Source organism: Myodes glareolus, chromosome 13 (assembly GCF_982192425.1).
Source record: "Myodes glareolus chromosome 13, mMyoGla1.1, whole genome shotgun sequence".
Classification (NCBI taxonomy): domain Eukaryota; kingdom Metazoa; phylum Chordata; class Mammalia; order Rodentia; family Cricetidae; genus Myodes; species Myodes glareolus.
Window position 1 is genome coordinate 62732192 of NC_142038.1, and position 27426 is coordinate 62759617.

General features: G+C 41.7%; 1 protein-coding gene across 2 annotated transcripts in view; it reads left to right on the forward strand.

Annotated features, from left to right (window-relative positions):
* The first annotated feature begins 7187 nt into the window (after nucleotides 1–7187).
* Nucleotides 7188–27426, forward strand: part of Rprd1a (regulation of nuclear pre-mRNA domain containing 1A) — a 47231-nt gene continuing 26992 nt past the window's right edge. Inside the window, exon 1 of one of the 2 annotated variants that reach the window (XM_048442609.3) lies at nucleotides 7188–7431. In XM_048442609.3, the coding sequence (XP_048298566.1) occupies nucleotides 7281–7431 (151 nt within the window). In that variant the 5' untranslated portion in view covers nucleotides 7188–7280. The remainder of the gene's footprint in view (nucleotides 7432–27426) is intronic. The other variant, XM_085700042.2, reaches the window with a different exon arrangement.

Sequence of the window (27426 nt, forward strand, 5' to 3'; positions counted from 1 at the left end):
GGGGTGATGAGAACAGAATTCTGGAAGGGGAAAGCTCATTTCTGCAGTCGTGACCTAGCCACAGAAGAAGCAAGATGTGACTGCCTCGTTGAATAAGGTACCAAGCTACGTGGCTAACATAGACAAGAATAATTGGCTAATATAAGTTGTAAGAGTTAATAAAAAGTCTGAGCTACTAGGCCAATCAGTTTATAACTAAAAAAAAAAGAAATTTGAGGAATGTGGCTGGAGATATAGCTCAGTGGTCTATCCTTAACACACATGAAGCCCTGGGTTCAATAACTAGTACCCAATAAATAAACAAGTATAATTGATAAAATTGGAAATAAACTTACTTTTCCTATTATCTTCTTCCTCCTTTTGTACTGAGGCAAAATTCACATAATGGGGAACTAATCATTTTACTTTAATTTTTAATTTGTGAATTAACTGCCTTTAAGCATACAAGCTACTGCTGTTTAGTACATCAATACTCCAATGCAGTCATCAATGCTGTCTAGTTTCGGAATATTTTCATCACTCCAAAAGGAAACTCCCATTGAATAGTCACCCATTCCCCCAACCCCTATGGCAACCTCTTTCTGTTTCTGGGCTAGCTTATTCTGAATATTTCATATAAATGGAATCACAAAATATATAGTCTTTTGTATCTGCCTTCTTTTATTTAGAATTATGTTTCTTGTTTTGAATCAGGATCACACTGTATATCCCCGCTGGCCTCCCAAGTTCTGGGGTTAAAGGTGTGTGCCAAATCTCCCTGCTTATGTTTTTATGTTTTCTGAGACAGTGTCTTACTTTGTAGTCTAGCTTGACCTACAATTTATTATGTAGCCCAGACTGTTCTTAAATTTATGATTATCTCACCCCAGCAACCCAAATACTTGGAATACAGGCCTGTCCCACGGTAACAGGCCCTCAGGCCTTAGCACAACTGAAACCATGACGGAAGTGCCATTAACTCAGCACATAGACAGCATCATCTGCCAAAATGAAAACAAACACCTAATCCATCAAAGTCCATGATTCTGGGAGAGTCTCTAAATGTACTAAGTTTGTTTATTTGGCTTTTGTAGTTCTGCTTCTGGCTAACTGCTCTTGTTAACTGAAGTATGTCAACCCAGGATATAGTTTTTGTGTTTAAAAGCTCACCCTGAGCCGGGCGGTGGTGGCACATGCCTTTAATCCCAGCACTCAGGAGGCAGAGGCAGGCGAATTTCTGTGAGTTTGAGGCCTGGTCTACAGCAGCTAGTTCCAGGACAGACTCCAAAGTTACACAGAGAAACTCTGTCTTGGAAAAAAAAGCAAAAAACTCACCCTGAAAAATGTTTGACCGGGGTTATACTGGGAGCCTGAACACCCAGTGTAGTAGCTGGCCAGCTAATAAAGATTTTCAATTGGCTCAAAACTGTGTCTGAGTAGTCTTTGCTAGTGGATACCCCATAATACCTTCATACTCAGCAAGATTTCTATGAGGAGAGATCCATTTTACCTCTTCCTTTCTAATCTGTGGTTAAGAGACAAAAACAAAGCACTCTCCTTTAATCTCTACACTTATAAGGCAGAAGCAGGAGGATCTCTGTGAGTCCAAGACCAGCCTGATCTACACAGCGAGTTCCAGGACAGCCAGATAGAGAGACCTTGTCAAGGGGAGGGGGCAGGGGAAGGGAGGGAGGGACGGAGGGAGGGAGGGAGAGAAACAAGTCATAACTATGGGATACATATTATTATTATAACAGATATTGTGAAAACAGCAGTAGTAACAATGTTTCTAAGCGTGGCTTCTGCAGGCTGAAGAAGAAGCAGGCACACATGTGCAGAATACACTGAGTGTTTAGGACAGTCACAGATGAGTCGAATTGAGGACCAAGAGAAACAGAAGATTCACTGACAGCAAAATCTCGCTGGCAAGAAAGCATGCATACTAAATTATGAGCAAATAATAATACCAGTACTGAACAAGACACACAAGTCACTGGGCAACGTAGGTAGGAAAGAAATTGTACATGTTAAATTGGGAGGGAAGAAAAGAAGGCTGGAATAAGATGGTTTGCAAAGTTGAGGAAGGAAGGACTGCAGTAAGAAAAGAGGAAGATAGAGCCCCAGTGAACACAGGAATTGAGAGCTGCAAAGAGAGAATAGGGTTAAAGATACATGTGAGCCGGGCAGTGGTGGCGCACGCCTCTAATCCCAGTACTTGGGAGGCAGAGGCAGGTGGCTTTCCATGAGTTCGAGGCCAGCCTGGTCAACAAGAACTAGTTCCAGGACAGCTAGGATTGTTACACAGAGAAACCCTGTCTTAAAAACACCACACACACACACACACACACACACACACACACACAAAGATACATGCGTATCTCTGAAGAGGTGTAGGTTTAAACTCAGACTATGCTAAGTACTAACAACTAGGTCAAAGGAACTGGATAAACAGAAGGGCATGCCAGGAAGAGAATGAAGACTGTGGATATAGGGGAGAACACTGCAGAAGAGCTGGAAAGGGTTCCCTCTTAAACTTCCTCCGAGCTTCAAGGTGTCATACTATGAAAAATGGGACAAACTCTGCTTACAACTAGTCAGATTTAAAACATTCATCTTGTTCTTCTTGACACAGTCTTACTCTAAATCCCAGGCCAGCCTTAAACTCTCCACGTTGCTTACGCTGACCTTGAACTTTCAGCAGTCTCCACACCTGAGCCTGCCAAGTACCCAGTCAGCAACCACACACTACCACACTTGGCTACCAAACAGATTAATAAACATTTGATGTCTTTGCTCTTGGTTTGTTTGAGACAGGAACTCTTGGGGTCCAGGCTGGCCTCCAATCATCTACTTAGCCACAATGGCTTTGAACTCCGATCCTCCTCATTTCATTCCCCAAGTGTGAGAATACAAGTGTGAGCAACCACACCTAACTTTGCTAGAGTCCTTGAGTCACTGTGATTCTCAAAGGATGCTTCAGGAATGCCTGTGTTCTTATGTATCTTTCCGGAAACTGGCTTTGAGCTCATAGAAATCTGTCTGCCTTGGCATCTCAAGCACTGAGATTACAGAATAGCACCAATATGGTTGGCCATGAAAATTTCTTTCTTTTTTTTCTTTCCTTTCCTTTCCTTTTCTTTTTCCTTCTTTGAGACAGGATTTCTCTGTGTAACAGCTCTGGAACTCACCAAGCACTATATCCACAAGTCTGAGCCCAACCTAAGAGACAAGAGACTGTGTTTTAACTAGGGTTTCTATTGGTGTGAAAAGACACCCTGACCACAACAACTCTTATAAAGGAAAACATTGAATTGGGGTGACTGACTTACAGTTCAGAGGTTTAGTCCATTATCATCATCATGGAAAGCAAGGCAGCATGAAGACAGACATGGTGTTTGTAGTGATATTTTGTTTGTGTTTTAACAAATAAAGCTTGCTTGAAGATCAGAGTGCAGAACTAAGCCACTAGAGACCAAGCGGTGGTGGCACACACCTTTAACTTCAGTACTAGGAAGGTGGAGACAAGAGTGATATGGCTGGGTGGAGAGAGGAATATAAGGCAGGAGGAAAAAGGAGCTCAGATGCAGTCTGAATTGCAGTCTGAGTTGCAGTTTGCAGTCTGAGGTTTAGTGGAGACAGATGCAGTCTGAGGATACAGTCTGGGGAGGCAGTCTGAGGATGGGATCTTATCTTTGGTCTGATCATTGGTAGAGGTAAAAGGTCTCTCTAGTGGCTGCTCTGCTTCTCTGATCTTTCAGCTTTCACCCCCTGATAGCTGACTCTGGGTTTTTATTTATTAAGAACAATTAGAATTAATGCTACAGGTGCTGGAGCTGAGAGTCTTTACATCTTGTTCAACGGCAACAGGAAGAGAATTGTCTCACTGGGTGTAGCTTGAGCAAAGCAGACCTCAAAGCCCATTCCAACAGTGACACCCCCAACGAGGCCACACCTACTCCAACAAGGTCACAACTCCCGTTAGAGCCACTCTCTTTGGGGGCCATTTGCTTTCAAACCACCACACTCTGTCTCCAGAAGCAACAGCAGTAGCAGCAGACCACCAGTCCGGTGAGATGGCTCAGCAGGTAAGGACGCTTCCCACAGAAGCTGGACAACCAATTTCAACCTCTGGAGCTCGCATAAAGATGGTAGGAGAAGACCAACACCCCAGGGTTGTTTTCTGACCACCACCTGTGTGTATTCCCCATACCACACACACAGTAGGGATAATACAAACCCACACATTATACTGAGCCACATCTATATATCAAAATAACTGAAAATTTATGCTCTGGAAATGCTGAAGCATGCATGGGCAGCCTGTATATGTTGGCTTCTGTTGAACTTGTCCATATTGGGTTTCATGGTCTAAGTTGATGAGGACGACTGAACAGGTCTCTTCCTCACTGACCAGATCTCTTCCTCACATCTCTATATAGACTCACTTAAATCAATAATACCATATAAGTAATCCATAAACCTATTACTGTCATAAGCATGAAAATATAAAAGCAGCTTAAGAATCCAACTTGGATCCTTTCCAAAGTCGACTGTAGAATATGCTGTTTTCTTCCAGACCATCTGTCACACTTAAGTGCTTCTCGATTCATGTAAAATACTTACTTTAAAAAAAAGTGGCTGTGGTGTTTTTTGTTGTTTGTTTGTTTGTTCTTTGTCAGCCTAGCAGCTACACCTGAATCTACTAATATTTTAACTACCATCTGTGCCTTGCAGTCTAAAGTCAGCACCACGCTGGCACTGGCTTGGTTGCCAAATGTAGATTTTAACTAAGTCTTTATCATTGTGTTTACCAATAAAGACTTGGGTCAGATGTTGGGGTGAAAACCTGCTAGATCAGAGGAGTCGAGAAGCAACCAACTGGTCTTTCTATTTGGCCAGAGATCCAGCAAGAGAAGAGTCTCTCTCCTTGTCTCAAGACTTCGAATCCCCACTCCTTCCTGTGGGACTCTCTATCCTCATTCCTGGCCCCTCTGTCCTCTCTATGGCCTATTCCTGCCGATTAGTCTCTGCTCTGCCTCCTGATCCAAGGTTAATTTTATTAACACAGTTTGGGAGTTCCATAGTGCAATCAAATATCCCAAAGCAGTGGTGTACACCTTTGATCTAGCACTCAGAAGGCAGAGACAGATGGGTCTCTATGTGTGTTCAAAGCTAGTCTGGTCTAGGAAGCATGTTTCAGAGCACCTAAGGATACACAGTGAGATCCTAAATCAAAAAAACAAAACAATAAAAAAGTGTTAAACTGTAATTTTGTTTCTATAACTTAAAACAAACAGATCCACTATCGCTGTCTTTCCCATTGCTATGTGCATGTTGTGATGCACACATGCTTCAGAGTTCAGCTGTTTACCTGCAGCGCCAAAGTTCCGCACGGCTTGAACCTCAGCTCCTGGTGCAGCTTATTGTAGATCTGACTGTTCTGCTGTTACTGAAAGCACCGAGATGTATTTTTTTCTATAGTCGTCACATTTTCAGTAAATTGTGCTTCTTTTTTAAGTAGAATTCTTGATCTTGAATCTGATATAAAGCAGCTGATAATAAACTTTGCTGTTGAAGTTGATGATGGTGCACAGAAATATTGGCCAGCTTTCTGAGGGTAAGAAAAGTGCCTGGAGGGAATCAGCACCCATTTCTTATTCAGAGAGTTTTGCAGAAGCATGGATCCTATCTGCATGTGTGTGGCCAGGCTACATACAACCCCATACAGCATACATACACCACACATATATACAACATACACAAAGTACACACACACACACACACACACACACACACACACACACAGATGCCAGGCAGCGGCAGCACAAGACTTTAATCCCAGCATTTGGGAGGCAGAGGCAGGCAGATCTCTGTGAGTTCGGGGCTAGCCTGGTCTACAAAGTGAATTCCAGGACAGCCTGGGCTGTTATATAGAGAAACCCTTCCTCACACCCCCTCCCCCCGAAACACATGCTGACTAGCTTGGTGACTGTAGGTCACGTGGTCTAAGTGGTCAGGGTCTGAAGAAGTACAACAAAGCGGTCATGACACTTTGCTTCTGGTGGCACATTGTGGCCTCTTTCTGCACACTCCTCCCTGGGAACAGGCGTAACTTGTAGGAGGTGGGCATTAGCATTGAGGACATGAAGCACCTTTCAGTTCTTGGCTTTCTGGAATTCAAGCCATATCTGAAGTAGCAGGAAAAGCAAGTACTGAGGCTAAGGCTTGGCCAGGGAATCCACAGAGCAACAATGACTGCTGCACATAGTCTTGACAAGTAGCAATCTTACTCACTTGGCAATAGCTGAGTCTGGGAAAGAAAAACAGCCAAACCTTGTTGATCCCTTGGGTGAGCTATACTAGTTCTTGTTTTGATTTTAAAAAGATGTATTTATTTTATTTTTTGTGTTGTTTATATATGCATACATACAGGTGCCTAGTCACCCAGAAAAGGGGGTTGAATTCCCCAAAGTTGGGGTTGCAAGTGGCTGTGACCCACCCTATGTGGGTGCTGGGAATTGAAATCAGGTCCTCTGCAAGAGCAATAATTACTAATAATAATTAGTAATAATAATTACTAAGCCATCTATCTGGTCCCCCACCCGCTTTTTTTGAGACAGAATTTCATTATCCTTAAGCTGGTTTCAAATTTGCCATGTAGCTGAGGCGGAGCTTCTGATTCTTGTGCCCCCACTTTCCAAGTGATGGGATTGCAGCAGCCGGCCAGGATTTTTAGTGCTGTGCTGGGTAAAGAGCATGGAACTTGCTGCAATCTAGGCTGCTAGGCAAGAACTCTGGCAACTGAGCTACAGCCCACATTTGTATGTTCGCTTATTTAATTACTGAACTGAGGTTTAAGCCCAAGGCTTCATGCATGAATCCACTCAGCTATCTGTCCTTCCTGTTAATGTAGCAGAGCAGTTTTCCCTAGAAACAGAAAGCCCAGGGCCTCTCACAGGCCTGGCCACGCCCAAGGAGGCCCGCCCTCCTCGCCCCGTCCCGCCCCCTTGCCCCGCCCTCTCACAGTACCTGCCTTTTCCGCTCGTTCCTCCCTTTCACTCCCGCCTCCGGGCGTCGTCTCCTTTCCCAGGGTGAGCAGCGCGAGGGGCGGGGCCCAGCGCATGACGTCACTGCCGGCCGGGCGCCATCTTGCTAGGTTGCGGCCGGCCTCGGACTCGGGGGTGGCGGTGGTGAGGGCGTGGGGAAGGGTGGGGTGTGGGGGCGAGGCGGCGACGAGGGCGGCGACACTCTCCTCCACTCTGCTCCACGGCGTGGGACGGCGCGGACGTGGTTTCGGAGGGATGTCCGCCTTCTCTGAGGCGGCGCTGGAGAAGAAGCTGTCCGAGTTGAGCAACTCGCAGCAGAGCGTACAGACCCTGTCCCTGTGGCTCATCCACCATCGCAAACACTCGCGGCCCATCGTCACAGTGTGGGAGCGGGAGCTTCGCAAAGGTGAGCGGTCGGGCGCGTCCGACTCTGGCTGCCGGCTTCCTGGATCCGGGGTCCTGCTCCCGGCTCCCAGTCTTTTCCCCAGGTTCCTCGCTTCCCACCCCGAACTCCCCGCGCCGGCTTCCTGAGTTCCGCCTGGGCTCTCTAGTTTTTCCCAGGTTCCTGCCAATTCGGTCCGGGCTCCCTGGCTTTCCTCGCTGCCTCCCCGCACCGTACTCCAGGTTCCCGGTGATTCGGTCCGAGGTGCCGTGTTCCCGCGCCCTGCCCCAGGCTGCCCTCTTTTCACTCCGGGCTCCTAGCATCTCACGCCGCACCCCAGCTTCCTGGATCCCGCGTCCTTTCCCGGGCCCTGGCACTCGGTAACACTCCGACCCCTTGGTACTGTTTTTAGCCCTGTCTCTGCGCGTCCCACCCATCCCCGCCGGGCTCATGAGTACTTTCCCGGGGTCTTCGGGCGTGGGGATTACTAGTGTGTCCCGCTCTCGTTTACCGTGCCTTCTGCAGAACCGGTGCTTGGTCCGCAGTGACAGACTAAAAGGTAAATAATCAAGAAGTTCACAACCAAACACTAAATAGTATCGAGAGATTTGGGCCCAGCACCAGTTTAGAGCCCGAAACTCATACAGTCGGCGTTTTTCTCATCCTGTAGTTTTTCATGGAAGATAGAAGGAAAAAAAATCACAAAGTTGAAAGGAAAAAAAAATGTAGGGTTGGGAGTTGTGCTTTTTCTATGATAGATCAATTTGCTTATGTATAACTAATACAGGTATGTCAGTTTTTGAACCGCGAGTTTAAAGACACGTGATGCGGAGTAAAGATCCCCTGCTTGTAGGAAAGAGGATCTCGGCTGGCGAATTCCTTTTAGCTTTTGGATTGTAGATGCCTTACCTGAAAATGACAGTTAGTAACTTAAGGACTCTTTAGTTCAGCGTCTTCATTTTACAGAATATTTAGTAGTGATACCCAAAGCCAGGAGAACTTTTTTGAACAAATGTCTTTCACTCACCGACACGCAAAAATTCAGTTCATTCCTGCTGAGTAACTTTATCTATAAAGCGCTAGTTTGTACTAGAGCTGCAGAAAGTAGGTATTGGTGGACTGGTGTAGTGGCACACACCTTTAATCTTAGCACATGGGCCACAGGGGCTCTTGAGTTCGAGATCATCCTGGCTGGCCTACATGAGTTCCAGGTCAGCCAGGGCTACATTATACATTGTGAGATCCTGTCTTTTTTTTATTGGCTTAATCTGAATTGTACGTTAATTCTTAGATCATTGAACAGAGTGGCTCTGTTCTTTATTGTTTCAGACATCTGCACAGCTTTCATAAAAAGTGTCTGTGCTTAACTTTTTCTTTGTGTGTGTGTGTGTGTGTGTGTGTGTGTGTGTGTGTGTGTTTCCAGACAGGGTTTCTCTGTGTGTCTTTGACTGTCCTGAAACCCTACACCAGGCTGGCCTCAAACTTAGATCTGTGTGCCTTTGCCTCCCAGATGCTGGGATTAAAGGCAGGCAACTTTATTTATAACATTAATAAAATTAGTTCGATGTGTATGATTGTTTGCCTTAATTATATATGTTCTCTTTTTGCTGTGCCTGGTGTCTACGAATGTCAAAAGAGGATGTTGGGTTCCCTGAAACTAAAGTTACAGGTATATGTGGTTAAACTTGATGTGGATATTGGGAACTGAACCCAGGTCCTCTGCAAGAGCAGCAATTTAACTTAGTGTAGGGGGAACCCCAACAGAGCTGCAGTTGGTTTGATTCTGGAATGTTGGCACCTAGCCTTAATCTAATCTGCCTTTTGTCTTCAACACCTTTTGTTTGAAATACATAAATCGTGTCTGAGTTTCCCAAAGGTGCAAAGCCTATACAAAACTTGGTTGGAAAAAATCCAGCAAACTGTGATATTCATTGATTGAGAATTTGTATTTGTCAGTGTTCCTTTGAGAGACTTAGATGAGATAGATGTTTTGGGTTATAGAAATGAACTTGCTAAAGGTATAGATTGGATAACAATAAGAAGCCCGGGCTAAGTAAGGCTCATACCTGGAGATTGAAGTTGAAAGTATATCTATATGCCTGTTGATGTCATTGTTCTTTTGCTAGGAATATATCCTGTAATAGAGCACAGAATTGTGTATTGCATTATAAAAATGGAAATTTAACTTAGTTTTTTCCTTTTTTAAAAAGATTTATTTATATGTTTTGCATATTCTGCTTGCATGTATGTCTGCACACCAGAAGAGGGCACCAGATCTCATTACAGATGGTTGTGAGCCACCATGTGGTTGCTGGGAATTAAACTCAGGACCTCTGGAAGAACAGCCAATGCTTTTAACCTCTGAGCTATCTCTCCAACCTCAAATAACTTTCTTTTGGGGGTGTGTGGTACTGGGGATTGAACCTAAGGCCTTGTACACTGTAATACTGTTTTCTTAAAAGCAGCATAACCCCATCTGTCAATACCGTGTACAGTAATATTTCCTAGTTCACAATAGTTAAATGATTGCCATTGGCACTGTGCTGTAAGAGATGAGATGTTGAAGTTGATAAACAAAACTGTAGGAATGTGAAGAGGACACATGGTCTGGGTCCTGAAAGAAGACTATTGAGTTACATTTCCAGCCCTTATAAAGTGGAAACAGATATTCTGGTAGGAGAAAATGACCTTTATGCTGTGATATTAACACAAATTAGTAATGCTTAATAATTTTGTTGTTGTTTTTTAATTAGTGAACTAGATGCAGATAAGTGCATTCTGCAGCTGGAGGGCTCCATGCAGCCAATATAAATGTGCCCAACACAGAGTTGTGAACATGACAGTATGTGATTTTTTTAACGTGTGATTTTGTTTTTTGGTCATTCTGTTGCATAGAAAATGTTTTAAATTTTATTTATGTGTATAGATGTGTATGTATGTTTGTGCACCGTTTGTGTGCCTGAGGAGGCCCAAAGAGGGTGTTGAAACCTCTGAAACTGGAGTTATAGATGATTATGAGCCACCATATGAGTGCTGGGAATTTAACCCAGGTCTTCTGCAAGGGCAGGAAGTGCTCTAGACCACTGAGCCATCTCTCTAGCCCTATTGCATAGTTTTTTAAAAATTATTAATTTTATGTGTGTGAATGTTTCACCTGCATTTATATTTGTGCACCAGTGCCTAAGGATGCCATAAAAGATCTTCTCCCAGTTGTGAGCCACCTTGTGGGTGCCTGGAGCCGAACTCTAGTCCTCTAAGAACAATTGCTCTTACCCACTGAGCCATCTTTGCAGCCCCTTTCGCACAATTCTTGAGTGTGAGTTTTATAGATGACAGTGTGTTGTAGTGTCAGAAAGCTGGGCATTCCTTATAGAGCTATGTGGAACAGCACTGAATTAAGGAACAACCAAATCTTGAGTAAAACAAGGTACTGAGTAAAACTGGTCTGGAGGGTACAGACCAGTTTGCCATTTAGAAAAGTTAGAAAACTCTCAAAATCTAGTGTTTATATAACATGCAGTTGCCACGAATGCATCACCAATGTATTGGTGATATTTACCTGTAATTCCAATTTGGAGGCCGAGGCAGGCAAATTAAAGTTCAACTTTAGTCTAGGCTGCATAGAGAGACCTTGCCTCAAACAGCCACCTCAACAAAACAAGAGCTATGTGGAAAGCAGTGGTTGAGCACTATATTCCAAGATAATGATTACCAAAGGCAGGAAAGGTATGTGATAATGAGATGTGTGCTAGATAATTTCAATATATTGAAAAGATAGTGATGCCAGCGTGCAGGCAGATGGTAAATTGTGCTATGAGCCTGACTGGGGGCAGACACCCTTACGTGATGAAATGCTTTGTACTTAGGAAGAAAATGACATGTAAATAGATGTTCTGAATGACAGTGCGGACAGTACTGGTGGTGGTGAACTTGCTTCTGCATAGAACTCAAAGTGGTCTGCAATAGTCTACCCCAAAATTCTTTCCTCATCATGGGTGATTTGTAGGGCCTCAACCGAGTGCCCTTCCACTTCATCAGCTTTAGGATGATCTTTGTCCCCTCAGCACCACGATTGTGTACCAGGAAACTATCACTCTGTTGTGTTGTAAATGGGTCGTGGTGGTGTGGTATGTATGAAGCAAATAATGGACTCCTTTGGGTTTTCTTTTTTCAGTTTTTAGTTGTTTTAACTCAACCGATTGAAGTGCTTGTTGAATTTGTATTCACTGATAATGCTTTAGATCAGTAAGAGGTGACGTTAATAAAATAAAGACTGTATATTACCTGCTCTAATTTGTTTTAGAAACAGCACAGTGTGTATGTGTATTCTTAAAGACATTCTGTTTTAAAATGACAGTTTTCTATGTTGTGTGATACTGTTACTTATTTCTGTTTTGTAGTTAGAACTAAATAAGTTTGCACTGAAATTTTCATAGTTAAAAAGAATTGATGGACGGACCGGATGGTGGTGGCACACACTTTTAATCTTAGTACTGAGGAGGCAGAGGCAGATAGATCTCTGAGTTTGAGGACAGCCATGGTTACACAGAGAAACTCTGTCTGAAACAAAGCAAAACAACAATAAAAGAATTGATGTTCTCAAACCAATGTAGACTATCTTTGAAGATAATTGTTGAATTGAAGCTGCATAACTTTTCCCTCATTTTCATAGATTTTTTTTCACATCCCTTTCTAGGAATAAGATTTGTAGTATAAAGTGATTTTTGTATTATTTTTTGGGTGGAATAAATATTTAAATTATCAGTTGATAGGCCTGTCAAAAAAAAAAGCCAAATTGCAGGGCTGTGGTGGCACACACCTTTAATCCCAGTACTCAGGAGGCAGAGGCAGGCGGGTCTCTGTGAGTTTGAAGCCAGCCTGGTCTACAAGAGCTAGTTCCAGGACAGGCTCCAAAGCTACAGAGAAACCCTATTTTGAAAAAACAAAAGCAAAACAAAACAAAAAAAAAAAGAAAACAGAAAAATCATGAAACGTTGAACCGTGTCAAATATGAACATCATGTAGTTGTCTCCTAGCTTCAGCAGATAATCTTCAACAGCTAAAACATGTTAGCTTTTTTCTTTCTTCATCTTTTTTTTAAAGTAGGATACAAATTTGCATTTACTACATTTGTTAAGTATTGAAAAATTACTGAATTGATTTCATACAACATAAGATGTTTTGGTGAAAGTTTGTTTCCTAATAGAATGTTAGGAAGAGGAGTGAGTATTTCTACATTGTTGTTTGTGGTGCTGTGTGTGGGGTCCAGGACCTCTTGATGCTAAGTGAGCTACCGCAGCCCCTGCAGATCTTTTAAATGCCTTAGAGGGGAATGAATTCTCATGTCTGTTTCTGCATTACATCACACATCTCATGACTGCTGAAGAGCAGCACTGAGTGTATAAGAGAGAGAAGAAGGAAAAGACACAGGATAGTTGAGCATGTTGTAGAGGTAGTTCTGATTACATGGACCCCAGGAGATGGTTTTGAGGATCCCAGGGATCCACATACTAATTTTTAAGGAATATTTCTCTTTCCTGTAAATGGTTAGGTAGATATGGAGCAGAAGGTGCATTGCTGTGCCATAAGCGTGCTTCTTTTAAAATATGAATTCCTCTGAATTGAAATTTTAAGTTTTCTTACCTGTGACGTACGTTTTTTTAAAAAAGTGGCCATTGTTGTTCCTAGTTAAGCAAGTTTCCTTTAGTTTCTAATAAAGATAAACATGTGCTCTTACTTTGAACAAACAAGTGTAGTTTTATAGGGCAAAAAATGAGGGGAAAGGTCCTGTAAGATGGCTCAGTGTGTAAAGATGTGTGCTGCCACGCCTGGTGATTTGAGTTCTACTCCTGCTACCTGCATGGTGGGAAGAGTTGTCCTCTGACCTTCCCATGCATTCTGGAACGAACACACATGCCATGTACAATACACACATAATATACATAAAAATATAAAAGGAATTTCTTGTGTGTGTTTGTATGCATGGGTGTGAGTGCCACCTGTGTACGTCCATATCAATGCCAGAGGATGCAGATGATGTCTTTTTTCAGAAACCACTTGTTTTTTGAAATAGGATCCCTCATCCAGTGATTACTGATGAGGCTAAACTGGCTAGCCAGCGTGCCCCAGGGGTCTGCCTGTCTCTGCCTTCTCATTGTTGGGATGTATTGCCTGACTTTTATGGATTCTGGACATTGAATTCAAGTTTTGCATTAGCCATAAGCCATTTCCCAGCCCAAGGTGTTTTTGTTTGTTTTTAATAAAGTGAATATTCATTTGAAATGTACAAGTAGATCTTTTGCTTTTTTTCAGGAAAAGGTTATTGTATTCTTCTTAATGGACTAAGATGATTTAGCAGATAAAATGCCGCAACTTTCTTTTCACGGAGCTTTCATAGCAGCCAGGGAAGTGGATTCTGCTACTGAGTGATTCTGATACTGCACAGGGGACCTAGCTTAGTTTAGGAAATTGGGAAGACTTAAAGATTATTAGTGAGTATAATTTGCTACAAACTGTACTAAGAATACACATTTTTACAGTAGCTTTAATAATTTGTTGCTGGAAGTCAAACCCAGGGTCTTGCACATACTAGACAAGTGCCCTCAGCTGTTCTGATCATTAGAATGTGGGTATTTGCCATGGCATTTCCACTGAACATTTCTAGTTCTTAATTTCTGTTTTGGAGGAAGGAAGGGAAGTAGCTTCTTAGATAACCTTTGGTGGCTTCTCACTGTTCCGCCCTGCTGGTCTGTGTTCTCAGGTCCTGCTGCCACACTGATTCCAGGGCTGCAGGGTACCACCAGTGCTCCAGCCCCACAGCTGTTCTTCTTCAGAATTTTCTTGGTTTTCTGGATTAACTGTTGAATTATCTTATTAGCTGCAAGAAAAGTACATTTAGGTTTTTGAGAGGGCATCATTTCAAATTGTTACTGTCTTAAAGACAGCTAACATCTTTGCAATGGCAATGTTGTTAGTCGGAAAACTGTAGTCTTAATCTGCATGTGTGGTTATTATAAGTGGTTCTCGAACTTGTTCACTATCCTCCCTCTCTGTCTTCCTTGTGGAAAAAAAAACTTAAACTGAAAAAAAGTTAGCTGTGTTTTTGTAAATTAAGAAAATGATCTGTATTGTTGAATGTTTGTCCTCTGACACATTGATCCAGTTTAGGAAGCATAGTTCTGCTTCAGAAACAGTTTAAGTAAACCTCAGCATTTCACCCAGTGTGTTTCCTTCACCTTTAGTATTTGCAAATATCGTAAGTAATACATTTGTTCCTAGGTTGTGATTTTAATTTTACTCAACTTCTTATTTACTCATAGGCAGGGTCTTATGTAACTCAAGCTGGGCTTGGCTTATTTGCTGTGTAGCTAAGAATGTAGCTAAGGATGACTTTGACTTCTTGTTCTTCCCATCTCTACCTCTCAAGAGCAATTTTATAGATTATTCTTCAAAACAATTTTAGTTGAAGTGGTCAAGGATTGTATTTCATCCAAACTACCAGATCATCTATTTCTCTTTTCTTCTTCTTGTTTTTCAAGACAGAGTTTCTCTGTGTAACAGCCCTAGCTGTCCTGGAACTAGCTCTTGTAGACCAGGTTGGGCTCGAACTCAAAGAGATCTGCCTGCCTTCGCCTCCCGAGTGCTGGGATTAAAGGCGTGCGCCACTACCGCCTGACTTAAATAAGTTATTGTAAAATAAGTTTTTTCTTATTTGGTTGACTTTTTTGAGTTAAGAGTCTTGTTGAAATGTGGCCCTATCTTGTAGCTCCTGCTGGTACCTGGCTTTTGATTTTTTTGCCAGTCCTCATGCTATAGTCTTCCAAGTGCCTGATACAAGGTAGTATCTTTTTTCTTTTCTTTTCTGGGGGAGGCAAGGTCTCCCTGCATTTTTTTTTTAAGTTTTATTTGTATGTGAGTGTTTATGCATGTGTCTGTGCATCACATGGTGCTTGGAACTCAAGAGGGTGTTTGATCCCCTGGAACTGGAGTTAGAAATGGTTGTGAAGCCACCATGTGGGTCCTGGGAACTGAGCCCCAGTCCTGCAAGAGCATTTGATCTTACTCACTGAGACATGCTTCAAGCCCCCAGGCAGTACTTTTTCCCAAACACTTTTCATCTTTAACAGAAATCTTTGCTGCTCAACTTGAGTCTCCACCTACAGCCTTCAGAACACTGTTGGCACTCCTGGTTCTCACGGGTTCAACTAGAGCTACACTATTGGCTTTGCTGGATTTCTAGTTTGTAAGCTTTGAATCTGTGTGCTTAACAGCCTCCCCAATCCCATGAGATGGTCTCTCATAACAAATATCTATGTCTTTCTTTGAGCACATACAATGTCTTGGGTCTGTGTATTCTTTAGCGTTACTCTAACCCACAGTTGCCTGGACATTTTACATTTATGAACGTTGAGTCAGCTGGTTTGTTTACAGCTGATGGTTTGGATGGCATTAGTTATGCTGTTTACCTCAACACACTCATGACTAGGTGAATTTTTTAGATTAAAACCTTTTTTAAAGATTTATGTATTTTCTGTATGAATAGTCTATCTGAACGTATGCCTTTATGCCAGAAGAGGGCAGCAGATCTCACTAGAGATGGTTGTGAGCCACCACGTGGTTACTGGGAATTGGACTCATGGCCTCTGGAATAGCAGCCAGTGCTCTTAACCACTGAGTCATCTCTCCAGCCTGAATTTTTAGATTTTTTTAAATTTTATTGGTTTTTATTGAGCTCTACATTTTTCTCTGCTCCCCTCCCTGCCTCTTCCCTTCCCTTCAACCCTCTCCCATTGTCCACATGCTCCCAATTTACTCAGGAGATCTTGTCTTTTTTTACTTCCCATGTAGATTAGATCCATGTATGTCTCTCTTAGGGTCCTTATGGTTATCTAGGTTCTCTGGGATTGTGATGTGTAGGCTGTGTGTGTGGGTTTTGTTTTGCTTTTTGTTTTTTGCTTTATGTTTAAAAACCACTTAGGAGTGAATATATGTGATAATTGTCTTTCTAGGTCTGGGTTACCTCACCCAATGATGTTTTCTAGCTCTATCCATTTGCCTGCAGAATTCAAGATGTTGATTTTTTTCTGCTGTGTATTACTCCATTGTGTAAATGTACCACATTTTCCTTATCCATTCTTTGGTCGAGGGGCATTTAGGTTGTTTCTAGGTTCTGGCTATGACAAACAATGCTGCTATAAACATAGCATGTTTATATGTCCTTGTGACATGTCCTTGTGACATGATTGAGCATCCTTTGGATGTATACTCAAAAGTGGTATTACTGCGTCTTGAGGAAGTTGTTTCATGATTTTCTGAGAAATCACCACATACATAAAAAAATTATGAGCGGGCTGGTAATGGCTCATGCCTTTAATCCCAGCCCTCTGGAGGCAGAAGCAGGTGGCTCTCTTAGTTCAAGGCCAGCCAGCCTGGTCTACAGACTGAGTTCTAGGACCACCAGAGCTACATAGAGAAATTCTGTCCTGCAAAAACAAACAAATTCTGTGTGTATGTCTCAGGGGTTGGGAGGTTGAGGTGATATATTCCTGTGAGTCCAGATTTCTTTGGAGGCTTGGAAAGGGCATCAGATCCCCTGGTTTTGGAATTTCAGGCTGTTGTAAGCTTCCCAGTGTTGGTTCTGAGAACTGAACTCGGTCCACTGCAAGAGCAGCAAGTACTCTTAATTTCTGAGCCTCTAACCCCAAACTCGTGATTTTCTTAATTGTGGACCTGAATTCCCACCACCAGATGACTAGATAAATGTGATATGTCCATATACTGGAGTAATATTCAACCATAAAAAGGAAGGAAGTGCTGACATATATAGCAGTGTGGACAAACCTTATAAACATCATGGAAAGCAAAAATAAGTCTCATATAGAAGGTCACATACTGTATAATTCTGTTTCTTTGAAATATATAAGTTAGAGAAAATCATAGAATAAAAAGTGGTAATTCAGATGTGAGGGGGAGGGAAATAGGGAATGAATGTTTAATGGATATGATGGGTCTTTGGAGGAACTGAAAATATATTGGAACTACATAAAGGCAATGGTTACATAATCCTATAAATGTGCTAAGTGCTCCTGAATAATTAATTGTCTGCCTTAATATGGTTAAGTAAGTTTCATCTTAACAAAAAGAATGCACTTTTTGTGTGTGCTTGTATGTTCTCTCTCCTGTTTCTTCCGTGTTTCTTAGCTTCCGTTCTCTGTCGACAGCTCCTCTCTGCAGTTTTAGTTTCTTTCATACAACCAACTTTGTTTTGGTACCAGTTTTCTTCAGTAGCATCCAAAAATAAATCTGTTCTTGTTCAACCGTCCCTCCATTTATGTAGTTGTCTTCACAATTTACATTTTTTGTGTTGGACACTGTCTTAGGGTTTCTATTGTTTGAAGAGACACCATGACCATGGCAACTCTTATAAAGGAACACACTTACTTGGGGTGGTTTACAGTTCAGAGGCTCAGTCCATTATCATTACAGGTGGTACAGGGCAGCATGCCCACAGGTGTTAGAGAAGGAGCTTAGAATTTTATATATTTATCTGAAGGCAACAGGAAGTGAATTGAGACACTGGGTGTGATTTGAACAGATATAAGACCTCAAAGCCCGCCTCCATAGTGATGCACTTCCTCCAACATGACCATACTCACCCCAATAAAGCTATATTTCCTGATAGTGCCTCTCTCCCTATGAGCTTATGGGGGCCAATTATTCAAACTATCTTAGGTACTAATGAATAAAGGTATACTTTTTTGCATTTTGATTGTTTTCAAAATATGATGTTGCACATCTGTAATCAAAGCCCTCTGAAAGAAGGAACACAAATTCAAGGTTAGTGAGCAGGACTAAAAGTTGTCAATCAAATAAAATACCCTTGGCAGCATGGTGCCTGATCCACAGTGTGAGTTCCAAGATAATCAAGACTACACAAAGAAACCTATCTTGAGGACTGGATAGAAGATGGCTCAGAGGTTAAGAATACTGACTCCTCTTCCAGAGGTCATGATTTCAATTCCCAGCAACCACATGGTGGCTCACAACCATCTATAATGAAATCTGGTGCCCTCTTCTGATGTCCAAGCATACATGCAGGCAGAATACTATACATAATAAATAAAGATTTATTATTTTTTTAAAAAAGAAACCTATCTCAAATAAGCAAAATCAAAAAACAACAACAGCAAAGGCCCATGATTTCAGAGATCTCAGTCTCATCTGTAATCAGTAGCTCCATTGCTTTTGAACCCAACATAGAGCAAAATATCAGGGCAAGGAGCATTTATGTAATAGAGCAAAGTTTGGTTTGTGGTGGCCAAGAAACAGAAAGAGCACATAAGTGGCTAAGGACAAGGTATACTCTCCAAGTCACATCTGGTTCATCCAATTAGACCTCATGTGCTTGAACTTCACTACAAATCAGCGAGTGCACTGTGGGTCTCTGTGAGCTAGGCTCAGAAAGGCAAGAGATTTAGTGTTGTGATCACACCTGAATGTGGAAAGCAACCAGGAAAGAGGAAGGCAGGCCAGGGTAGAGGGCTTCACAGCAGTCATCCAGGTATTGTCTCTTATTGTAGGCTTACTCTGAAGTTCTTCCGTGTAGGCCTTCATTAGTGCCAGTGTCTCTGTTCCATAGAGGGTGATGTCCTTTCTTTGTCTTAAAGACATAGTAAGGTCACTGAGATACCTCAGGAGGTAAAGGCACTTGCCAATCCTGACAGCTTTAGTTTGAGCCCCAGAACCCACATGATGCAAGGAGAAAACTGACTCCTGCAAGTTGTCCTGACCCCCAAACCTGTGCCTCTCTGTCCCGCTCCTCCCCAAGTAAATAACTGGGAGCCAAGGTAATTGGAGGGAAGAAGGGTTGGAAAGAGATTATAGGAAAGGATTGGATGAATTTAGAAATAAATTAGCTAAGTCAGTGATTGAGCCATCCTTCTGAACTGTGTAACGGTTACAAACTTAAAATACAATAATACTGGCTTTTGTGTTTGCTTTTATACTTACCCTTACTGTTGAGTATTATTTCTTAGGACTTTTCAATTAGTATCTAGTGTTTTTCAGATTAGCCTTAAAGAGTTCTTTTAGTATACCCTGTTCGTTAGTTCTATTAGTGTTGAATTAACTTACCTTAGCTTTGATAGCTTGAAAGGTCTTATATAGGTGGATTTTTCTTTGAGCCACCAGCTCACAAAAAAAAACAAACCAACAACATGGAGACTTTTATTAATTATGAAAGCTTGGCCAATAGTTCAGGCTTGTCCCAATAGCTCTTATAACTTAAATTAACTCATATTTTAATCTATGTTCTTTTACGTGGCTCGGTTACCTTTACTCTGTACTGACCATCCTGCATTCTCTCTGTCTGGCTGACCACTCTGCCTTTCTTCTTCCCCAAGACCTCTCTGTCCCCAGAATTCCTGCCTTACATGCCTAGCTATTGGCCATTCAACTCTTTATTAAACCAGTTACAATGACACATCTTCACACAATGTGAAGGCATTCTCCTCAGCAGCCTTAGACTTTGTTCCACCTTTAAAGGGCAGTCTTCTGGGTGCTGGAGAAAAGGCACAGTACTCAAGAGCACTGGTTATTCTTTTGGAGGACCCAGGTTCAATTCTTAGCACCCAAAGAGCAGCTCACAACTGTTTTTATTTCTAGTTTCAGGGGATCTTCTGGCCTCTAGGCACCAAGCACCCAAGTGGTACAGACATACATGCGTGCAAAACACCCTTAGAGGCAAAAATAAGATCTATTTTTGATGGTTGTTTTTTAACTCAGGCTATTCCTGAACTCATGGTAATCCCACCACAGACTCCTATGTGCTGGGATTACAGGCAGGAACAGCTGTTCCCACCTGAGTTTTAAGTTGCATTGATCTTTTCCAAGAGTGGGCTTTATTTTCATCAATCCCTTCTTCCTCTTTAATTTAGTTGATCTTGTCACTATTTCTTTCTTTCTGCTTGCTCAGGTTTATTTTGTGGTGCCCCCATACCTTCCTAGATTTGGGGGCTCTGAGCTTGCTTTATTGATTTGAGACATCCTTCTTGCGGTGTGTATTTATGGTGTTCAGTTTCCTTTCTTGGCACTACTTCGTTTGCGTCCCATAGATTTGAAATGCATTTTAAAGCATATTTTCATGCATTTTTATGATGGCTGCTTTAGGAGTTTGTCACGATTTTCACATCTCATTGGTGTTGGCATGTATTGATTATTGATTTTTCATTCTATTTGAGAGCTTCTTGTCTCTAGTTGTAGCATGTAAAAGCTGACATACTGCTAGGTAGATATAACCAACACTTGGGAAACAAAAACACCACTCCAAGTTCCAATAATAGTGAGAACCAGTCTCAGAAAACAACAGATAAGAAATAAACCCCCCAAAAAGTTGATTCATATTTGTTTTATTTTGAGACCCATTTTCACTGTATATCCCTGGCTGTCCTAGAACTCATTGTATAGACAAGACTGGCCCCAAGCTCTCAGAGATCTTCCTTGCCTCTGACCCCTGCCAAACTGGATTTGAAAGTAAGTGCTACTACATCTGGCTTTGATTCATGGATTTACTGCATGATGTTATGAAATTCTCACTCTTGTTCAGTCTTGTTTTAGTTGGATTTAAGACACAGCACATCATAGGAGGGAGGTATGGTGACTTGGGCCTTCAGTGACATCACAGGGAGGATGGGAATGGGTGTAGTAGCCTGTTATTGGTGGGCTTCTGTGAGAGTGGGTCCTCCCAGGACACCTTCTCCCAGGAAGTGCTGGTTAATAGAATCCATTTGTAAAGAGGTCAGTATAGTGATCTCCAAATTAAATTGTAAATCCAGAGAAATTTTTAAGGTTTTTTTTTTTTAAGCACAGATTGGCCTTGAATTTTGAATTATGATTTTGTTGCCTCAGCTTCCTGGTACTGGGATCATGGGATGCACCACCTACTGCTTAGAAATTGTGCAAAAGAGTATGTGTTGTGTGCATGCTCATGGAAATCTGTTTTCTTTGCCATAGAAGTTCTGTAATTGAATTTTGGTTGTCAGATTCAGTGATCAGCACTCTTACATACTGATCCATCTTGCTGATCTCAGGATGTTTTTTTAACAAGAAATTTAGAACCAATTCTAAAGATTAGATTATTGGGAAAAGCAGGCTTGGAAGCCAGAGCCTAGATCATTTTGAAGGGAAGCCAAGAGTGGAAGTAGTGTCCATTGGAAGTTTCCAGGCGGACTATGAACTCGGTTTACTCCAAACAATGTGGTGTTGGCACAGGAGTTAGAAGTCTGTTAATGCAACAGAGCAGCGGTTGAGGATGATATGTTACACGGGAAGCCGCTGTCATTTAGATCCTCAGATCCACGAGCATAATTGGAGTACCAACAAGTAGTTCTTATCCTACCCAGTGCCACAGAGAAAGCTAATTTCACCTGAGTGAATGAAAAGCAGTTATGCAAATAAGAAAGTGTGCATTTACCACTACTTCTTGGTGCATCAGGTATTTTTTCTAAATAGGCTATCGGCTAAGATTCATGCAGGAAATAGATTTAGCTGCGTAAATCTCCTAAAGTTTATGAGTATAGAAAATACCAAATTTCAGTTTTAAGCAACAGCTCCAGAGAAGATACTTGTAGCATGAAAAGACTAATTTATTCATAAATATAAATTAATAAGGAAAGCAAATATCTCAGCTGAAACCAGGAAACATGATACGAATAGGAAGTAACCAAAAAAGGGAATATGAACATATTCAACCTCTAAGGGGCGGTAGTGTCACATACCTTTAATCCAGCAGAGGCAGATAGATCTCTAAATATCTCTGTGAGTTTGAGGCCAGCCTGGTCTATATAGCAAGTTCTAGGACAGCCAGGAATATATAGAGAGATCTGTCTCAAAAATCTAGAAGAGACAAAAAAATTATACACAAAAGTCAGGACTTGATACTTCATGAACACCATCCAGTTTCAGCATCATCGTTTTTGAGATAGGCTCTCATGTACTCAGGGCTTGTCTTCACCTCATTGTATAGTTCAAGCATAGCTTTGAACATATGATTCTCCTGCCTCTACCTCCCAAGTGCTGGAATTAAAAGTGTGCACTACTACTTCCTGGTTTATGCAGTACTGGGGTTTGAACCCAAAGTTTGTGCCTGGTAGGCAAGTACTGTCCAGCTGTGTAGAGCCCAGCCCTGGTCTCATCAGGTTTCAGCATTAGTGACATGTGTCTTCTCTGTTTCATGCCTATGGCTTCTCCATTTTGCTGTATGCTTCTTTCCTCTTGTTATTTAAAGCAAATATCAGATATGGAGCCATTTTATCATAAAGGATATGTTTATAATACTTTAAGACCTATATTAAATTTTGATACAACCATAAGGGGGAAATCATACCCAACAAAATTAACCGTGATTCCTTTTACATTTGTGTATGTGCTCATGTTTGCTCCCCTGAGCCATCATCATAATTATGAGCCTCATAACTGATAATTTTCAACTTAGTATCTATGTGTAGTATCCCAGGTTCCCTTAGAAATATCTTGAATAATTAATATATAAAGTAGAATCCAAGCTGGGCGGGTAGTGGTGTATACCTTTAATCCCAGCACTCGGGAGACAGAGGCAGGTGGATCTCTGAGTTCGAGGCCAACCTGATCTATAAGAGCTAGTTCCAGGTCAGACTCCAAAGCTACAGAGAAACACTGTCTCGAAAAAAAAAATAACAATAAAGTAGAATCTATACATGGATTTTGACTGACAGATCTTTTTTTCACTTTATCCTCCCCCTTTAATTTTGAGACAGGATTTCACTGTGTAGCCCTGGCTGATCTAGAAATTGCTACGTACATCGGGCTGACTTCAAAAGTTTGTCTGCTTCTTCGTCTTCAGTGCTGGGTTTAAAGGCATGTAACTACCATGCTGGCGTCCTTTTTCTGTTTGTTTGTTTTAAATTCCATGCAGTTTATTTGCTGAAAAGATTGTGTTCTGTGGACTATAGAATTTCTCTCACGTTTGTCTTCAGCTAGGCATGTTGGTGTGTACTTGTAATTTCAGCTCTTTGGAGACAGGCAGTAAAGTCAGCATGTGATCTAGGCATACCCCTACATAAGGGTTTTTAATCTAAGCTAGCTACAGCTACATGGTGACACCTTGCCTTAAAAGAAAGTTATAGGTCTCAGACTGGTAGCATCAGTATCATCTGAGAATTGTGGAAATGGATAATTTTGAGATTTACCCCATACAGAAACTAGGTAGGATCAACAGTTTGTGTTTAGTAAGTCTTCTAGGTGACTTTGGTGACTCATGTTTGGATACCTGTAGAAGGAATGGCGGACTGTGTCCCAACACCTGGCTCCTGTCTAGCTTTATCCGAAATAATTACGTGGAAACTGTATTCATTTAAACACTGCTTGGCCCATTATCTGTAGCCTCTTATTGGCTAACTCTTACATATTGATCTAACCCATTTCTAATAATCTGTGTAGCACCACGAGGTGGTGGCTTACCAGGAGGATTCTAACCAGTGTCCGTCTCAGAGAGGAGAGTCATGGCGTCTGTCTGCCTCTGCTTTCTTTCTCCCATAATTCTGTTCTGTCTACTCCACCCACCTAAGGGCTGGCCTATCAAAAAGGCCAAGGCAGTTTCTTTGTTAACCAATGAAAGTAACACATAGACAGTTAACCCTCCTCCATCAGATACCCAATCTGTAAAAACTTACTCTTCATCAACCATTGGTTCTCTGAAATATAATTCGTACAGGGGGAAAAAGCACAACAGGGACTGGAGCGATGGCTCAGTGGTTAAAGAGCCCTGACTGCTCTTCCAGAGGACCCGGGTTCAATTCCCAACACCCACATGGCAGTTTCACAACTGTAACTCCAGTTTCAGGGAACCTGACACCTTTGTGCAGATACACATGCAGGCAAACCACCAATGCATATGAAATAAAAGTAAATCATAAAATGAAAACCAAATAATAAAAAATGGAATAGTCTCTTGGCAGCCCCCTTCCCCCAGTATTGGGGCTGAATCTGTATTAGTTGCCTTTCTTATCACCATTACAGAATCCCTTACATTAACAATATCTCAGGAAAGTTTTTGGCTCATGGCTTCATAGGTTTTTGTCCATGGTCCCTTGTCCCATTGTTCTGGCCCTCAGATGAGGCAGAGTATCATGGCAATGAAGAGAAGACCTTTTCTTCTATGTAAACAACCCTCTGAAAGCAAACCATGGCTAAAGGTGGTTAAAGTGAGCAGGGAGAGCAAAAGACAGAAACCCAAGCTCCAGTTTGAAATATCCTCTTCTTTTCTGACCCTTTGCTGTATTCTCAGTGTCCAGTTGTAACCTGCAACTACTGTGGCATGATACTTTAGCAGATCAACTTAAAAGGAAGAAAGACACACTTGACAAGTGGAGGCAAGAAAGCTCCAAGTGGAAGGCGTACCTTGTCTCACCAACACCCACAAACCAAACCAAAAATGAAAGAGGGATTTTTCTCTTACTTATGGTTCAGTTTATGGTTGGTTGACTCCTTTGGTTTTGGAACTGTGGAGAAGAAGTATTGTGGTGAATGTGGGGTAGCATACCTGTTCACCTGCCTCATGGCTATCAGGAAGCAGGGAGGGGGAGGGGAACATGCTTCCAGTGACCTCCCATTGAGACTTCACCTTCTGAGGTCTCTGACACCTCTCAAAAGTTCCACTGTTTCTACATCCAAGCCTTTGAGTAGCATATCATACGCAAATGATAATACCAATCCTTCTGTTTGAGCTTTCCTAATGCACCAGAGGGTGTATCTGTGTGTTTTGCACACCACCCACTTGTAGAACTGCTGTGCACCATTTTCTGAACAGTGAAGCTTAAACTTTCTTAGTCTTTTTAGAACGTTACCACATTTTTATTTATTTTGTGTGCATGTGTATATGTAGGTTTGTGCTTGTCTGACTGAAAGTTGTCTTTTATTCTTAGTGCCTAATACAATGCCTGTGAATATAGTAAATACTAAATAATTTACCCGAATTAATGGAGGAAGAAATGGCATGAAATCTTCACCATTTATAATTAATCCTTTGGTAAAATTCATTCAGAAACTTAATTAAATTGCACTTAAAATTAGAAGACTTAAACTGGGAGTGGTGGTATGTGCCTTGATTCCCAGCCGAGGCATTTCAGACCTCTGAGTGCTAGTTCTGGGTCAGCCAGAGCTACACAGTGAGACCCTGTCTCAAAAAATTAAGATTTAATGTATACTTACTGTAATCTTATTGTCCATAGCAGTTCAGTTTGTCAGGGAGGAAAATGTTGGAGATTAAGCCCAGGGCCTCTGCATACGCTAGACGAATGTTCTACCTCATATTATAGAGCTTTGAAAAAAAATCACTATGTTTATTTACTGAGCCCACCTGTAGAGGCCCACGGACAACTGAGAGATGTCAAGAGACATCAACTCCTTTACCTCAAGGGTCCTGGGGATCAGACTTAGGTAGTCATGCTTGTCAACAATTGTCTTTACCTGTTGACCTGTCCTGCAATCTAGTATAGGTTTTTTTTTTTTTTTTAAAGATGAAGTCCCATAAATTACTCCACACTGACCACAAACTTGTGGTCCTATTGCCTTAAGCCTTCTGAATGTGGGATTACGAAGCATTGCTATGCCAAACCTTTCTTTGTAATAGATTTTTGTTACAAGATAATGACTTTTCTCCTGATCTTCTGTAAGACCTAAGTGTGCAATTGTGTGTGTGTGTTGATACCCATGCTCTAGGAAGATCTATACCTCTACACCTAGTGCAGCTTAAGATTTACCTCAGGGAAGTAAGTGGGTTGTACAGTGTAGTACTTCATTAATAATTATTATTAATGCTTATTAATTATTTTACTTATTAAATGGCACTTGGCTTATGCTTTATTGATAGAAATGTAGCAGAATACATAAATACAGTGGGATGTAATGTTTATAATTGTTTGCATGTTGATGTGAACAGCAGAAGCTTAGGAACTGACAAGGTCAGACTCGTGACCTAACCTGCCTCTCTGCTGCCCCAGAGGTGTTCTTTAGGGAATTAGGAATTTGAGACTGAAACCCAGGTATTAATGAATGCTAGGCGAGTGGTCTACTACTGAGCCACATCCCTAGCCTTTTTGTTTTGTTTTTGTTGTTTTGGATTTTGAGACTGGGGCTTACTTTACTTCTTAGACTGGCCTTAAACTCTTTGCAGTGGCCTCCCAGGTTTTGTTATTACAGGCCTGTGTGAAAGCAGTATTGGCTGTTGTTTTTAAAACTGGCTTCTTTCTTAGCTCTTTAATTGTTGGAAACGAGGAGGGGGGGGTCTATGCTTATATTCCAAAGGAGTTTTATCTGTTAATCATAAGGTATTAGGTCTGGAACAGAGGTGGACACTGAATGGCTGTTAGGAAGGTAAAGAGAACTAAAGAGAAATTTTTATTAGACTCTGCGCCTGCAATATTCCAACCTCTCTGTAGCACAGCTTTGGAGTCTCCTTTGTAGACACAGCTTCTTTCCAGGAATTCTTCGTCACAGTTATCCAACCAATTTATATTCTCTTTCTGTCTTTGTCTCTGTCTCTCTTTTCTTCCTTTCCCCTCTTTCTCCCTCCCTCTGCTTTTCTCTCTCTACCTGTCTCTTCAAGGCATCATGCATACCAAGCGCGTGTTCTTCCACGAAGCTGTATTCTCAGTCCTTGGAACTCTGCAGCTTGTGAACCTGGAATATCTCACTGTAAATGAAACAATATCCTCTGCTTCTGAACCTTAGCAACCTTGCCCTTCTGTCTGGCTCTGTGGTTTGACTTTGGGTGCTGCACCTAAGGAGAAGAAGAATAGTGTTTATCTGTTTGTGACTGGATTCTTCCACTTGACGTGATGTCCACAGGGTTCATCTATATTGTAGACTGTCAGAATTTTCTTCCTTTGTCAGGCTGAATAGCATTTGGAAGGGGTGACCAGCACATTTTATCTGTTAGTGAACATGTAGGATGTTAGATCTTGGTTGATCATGCCCCCTATTTCC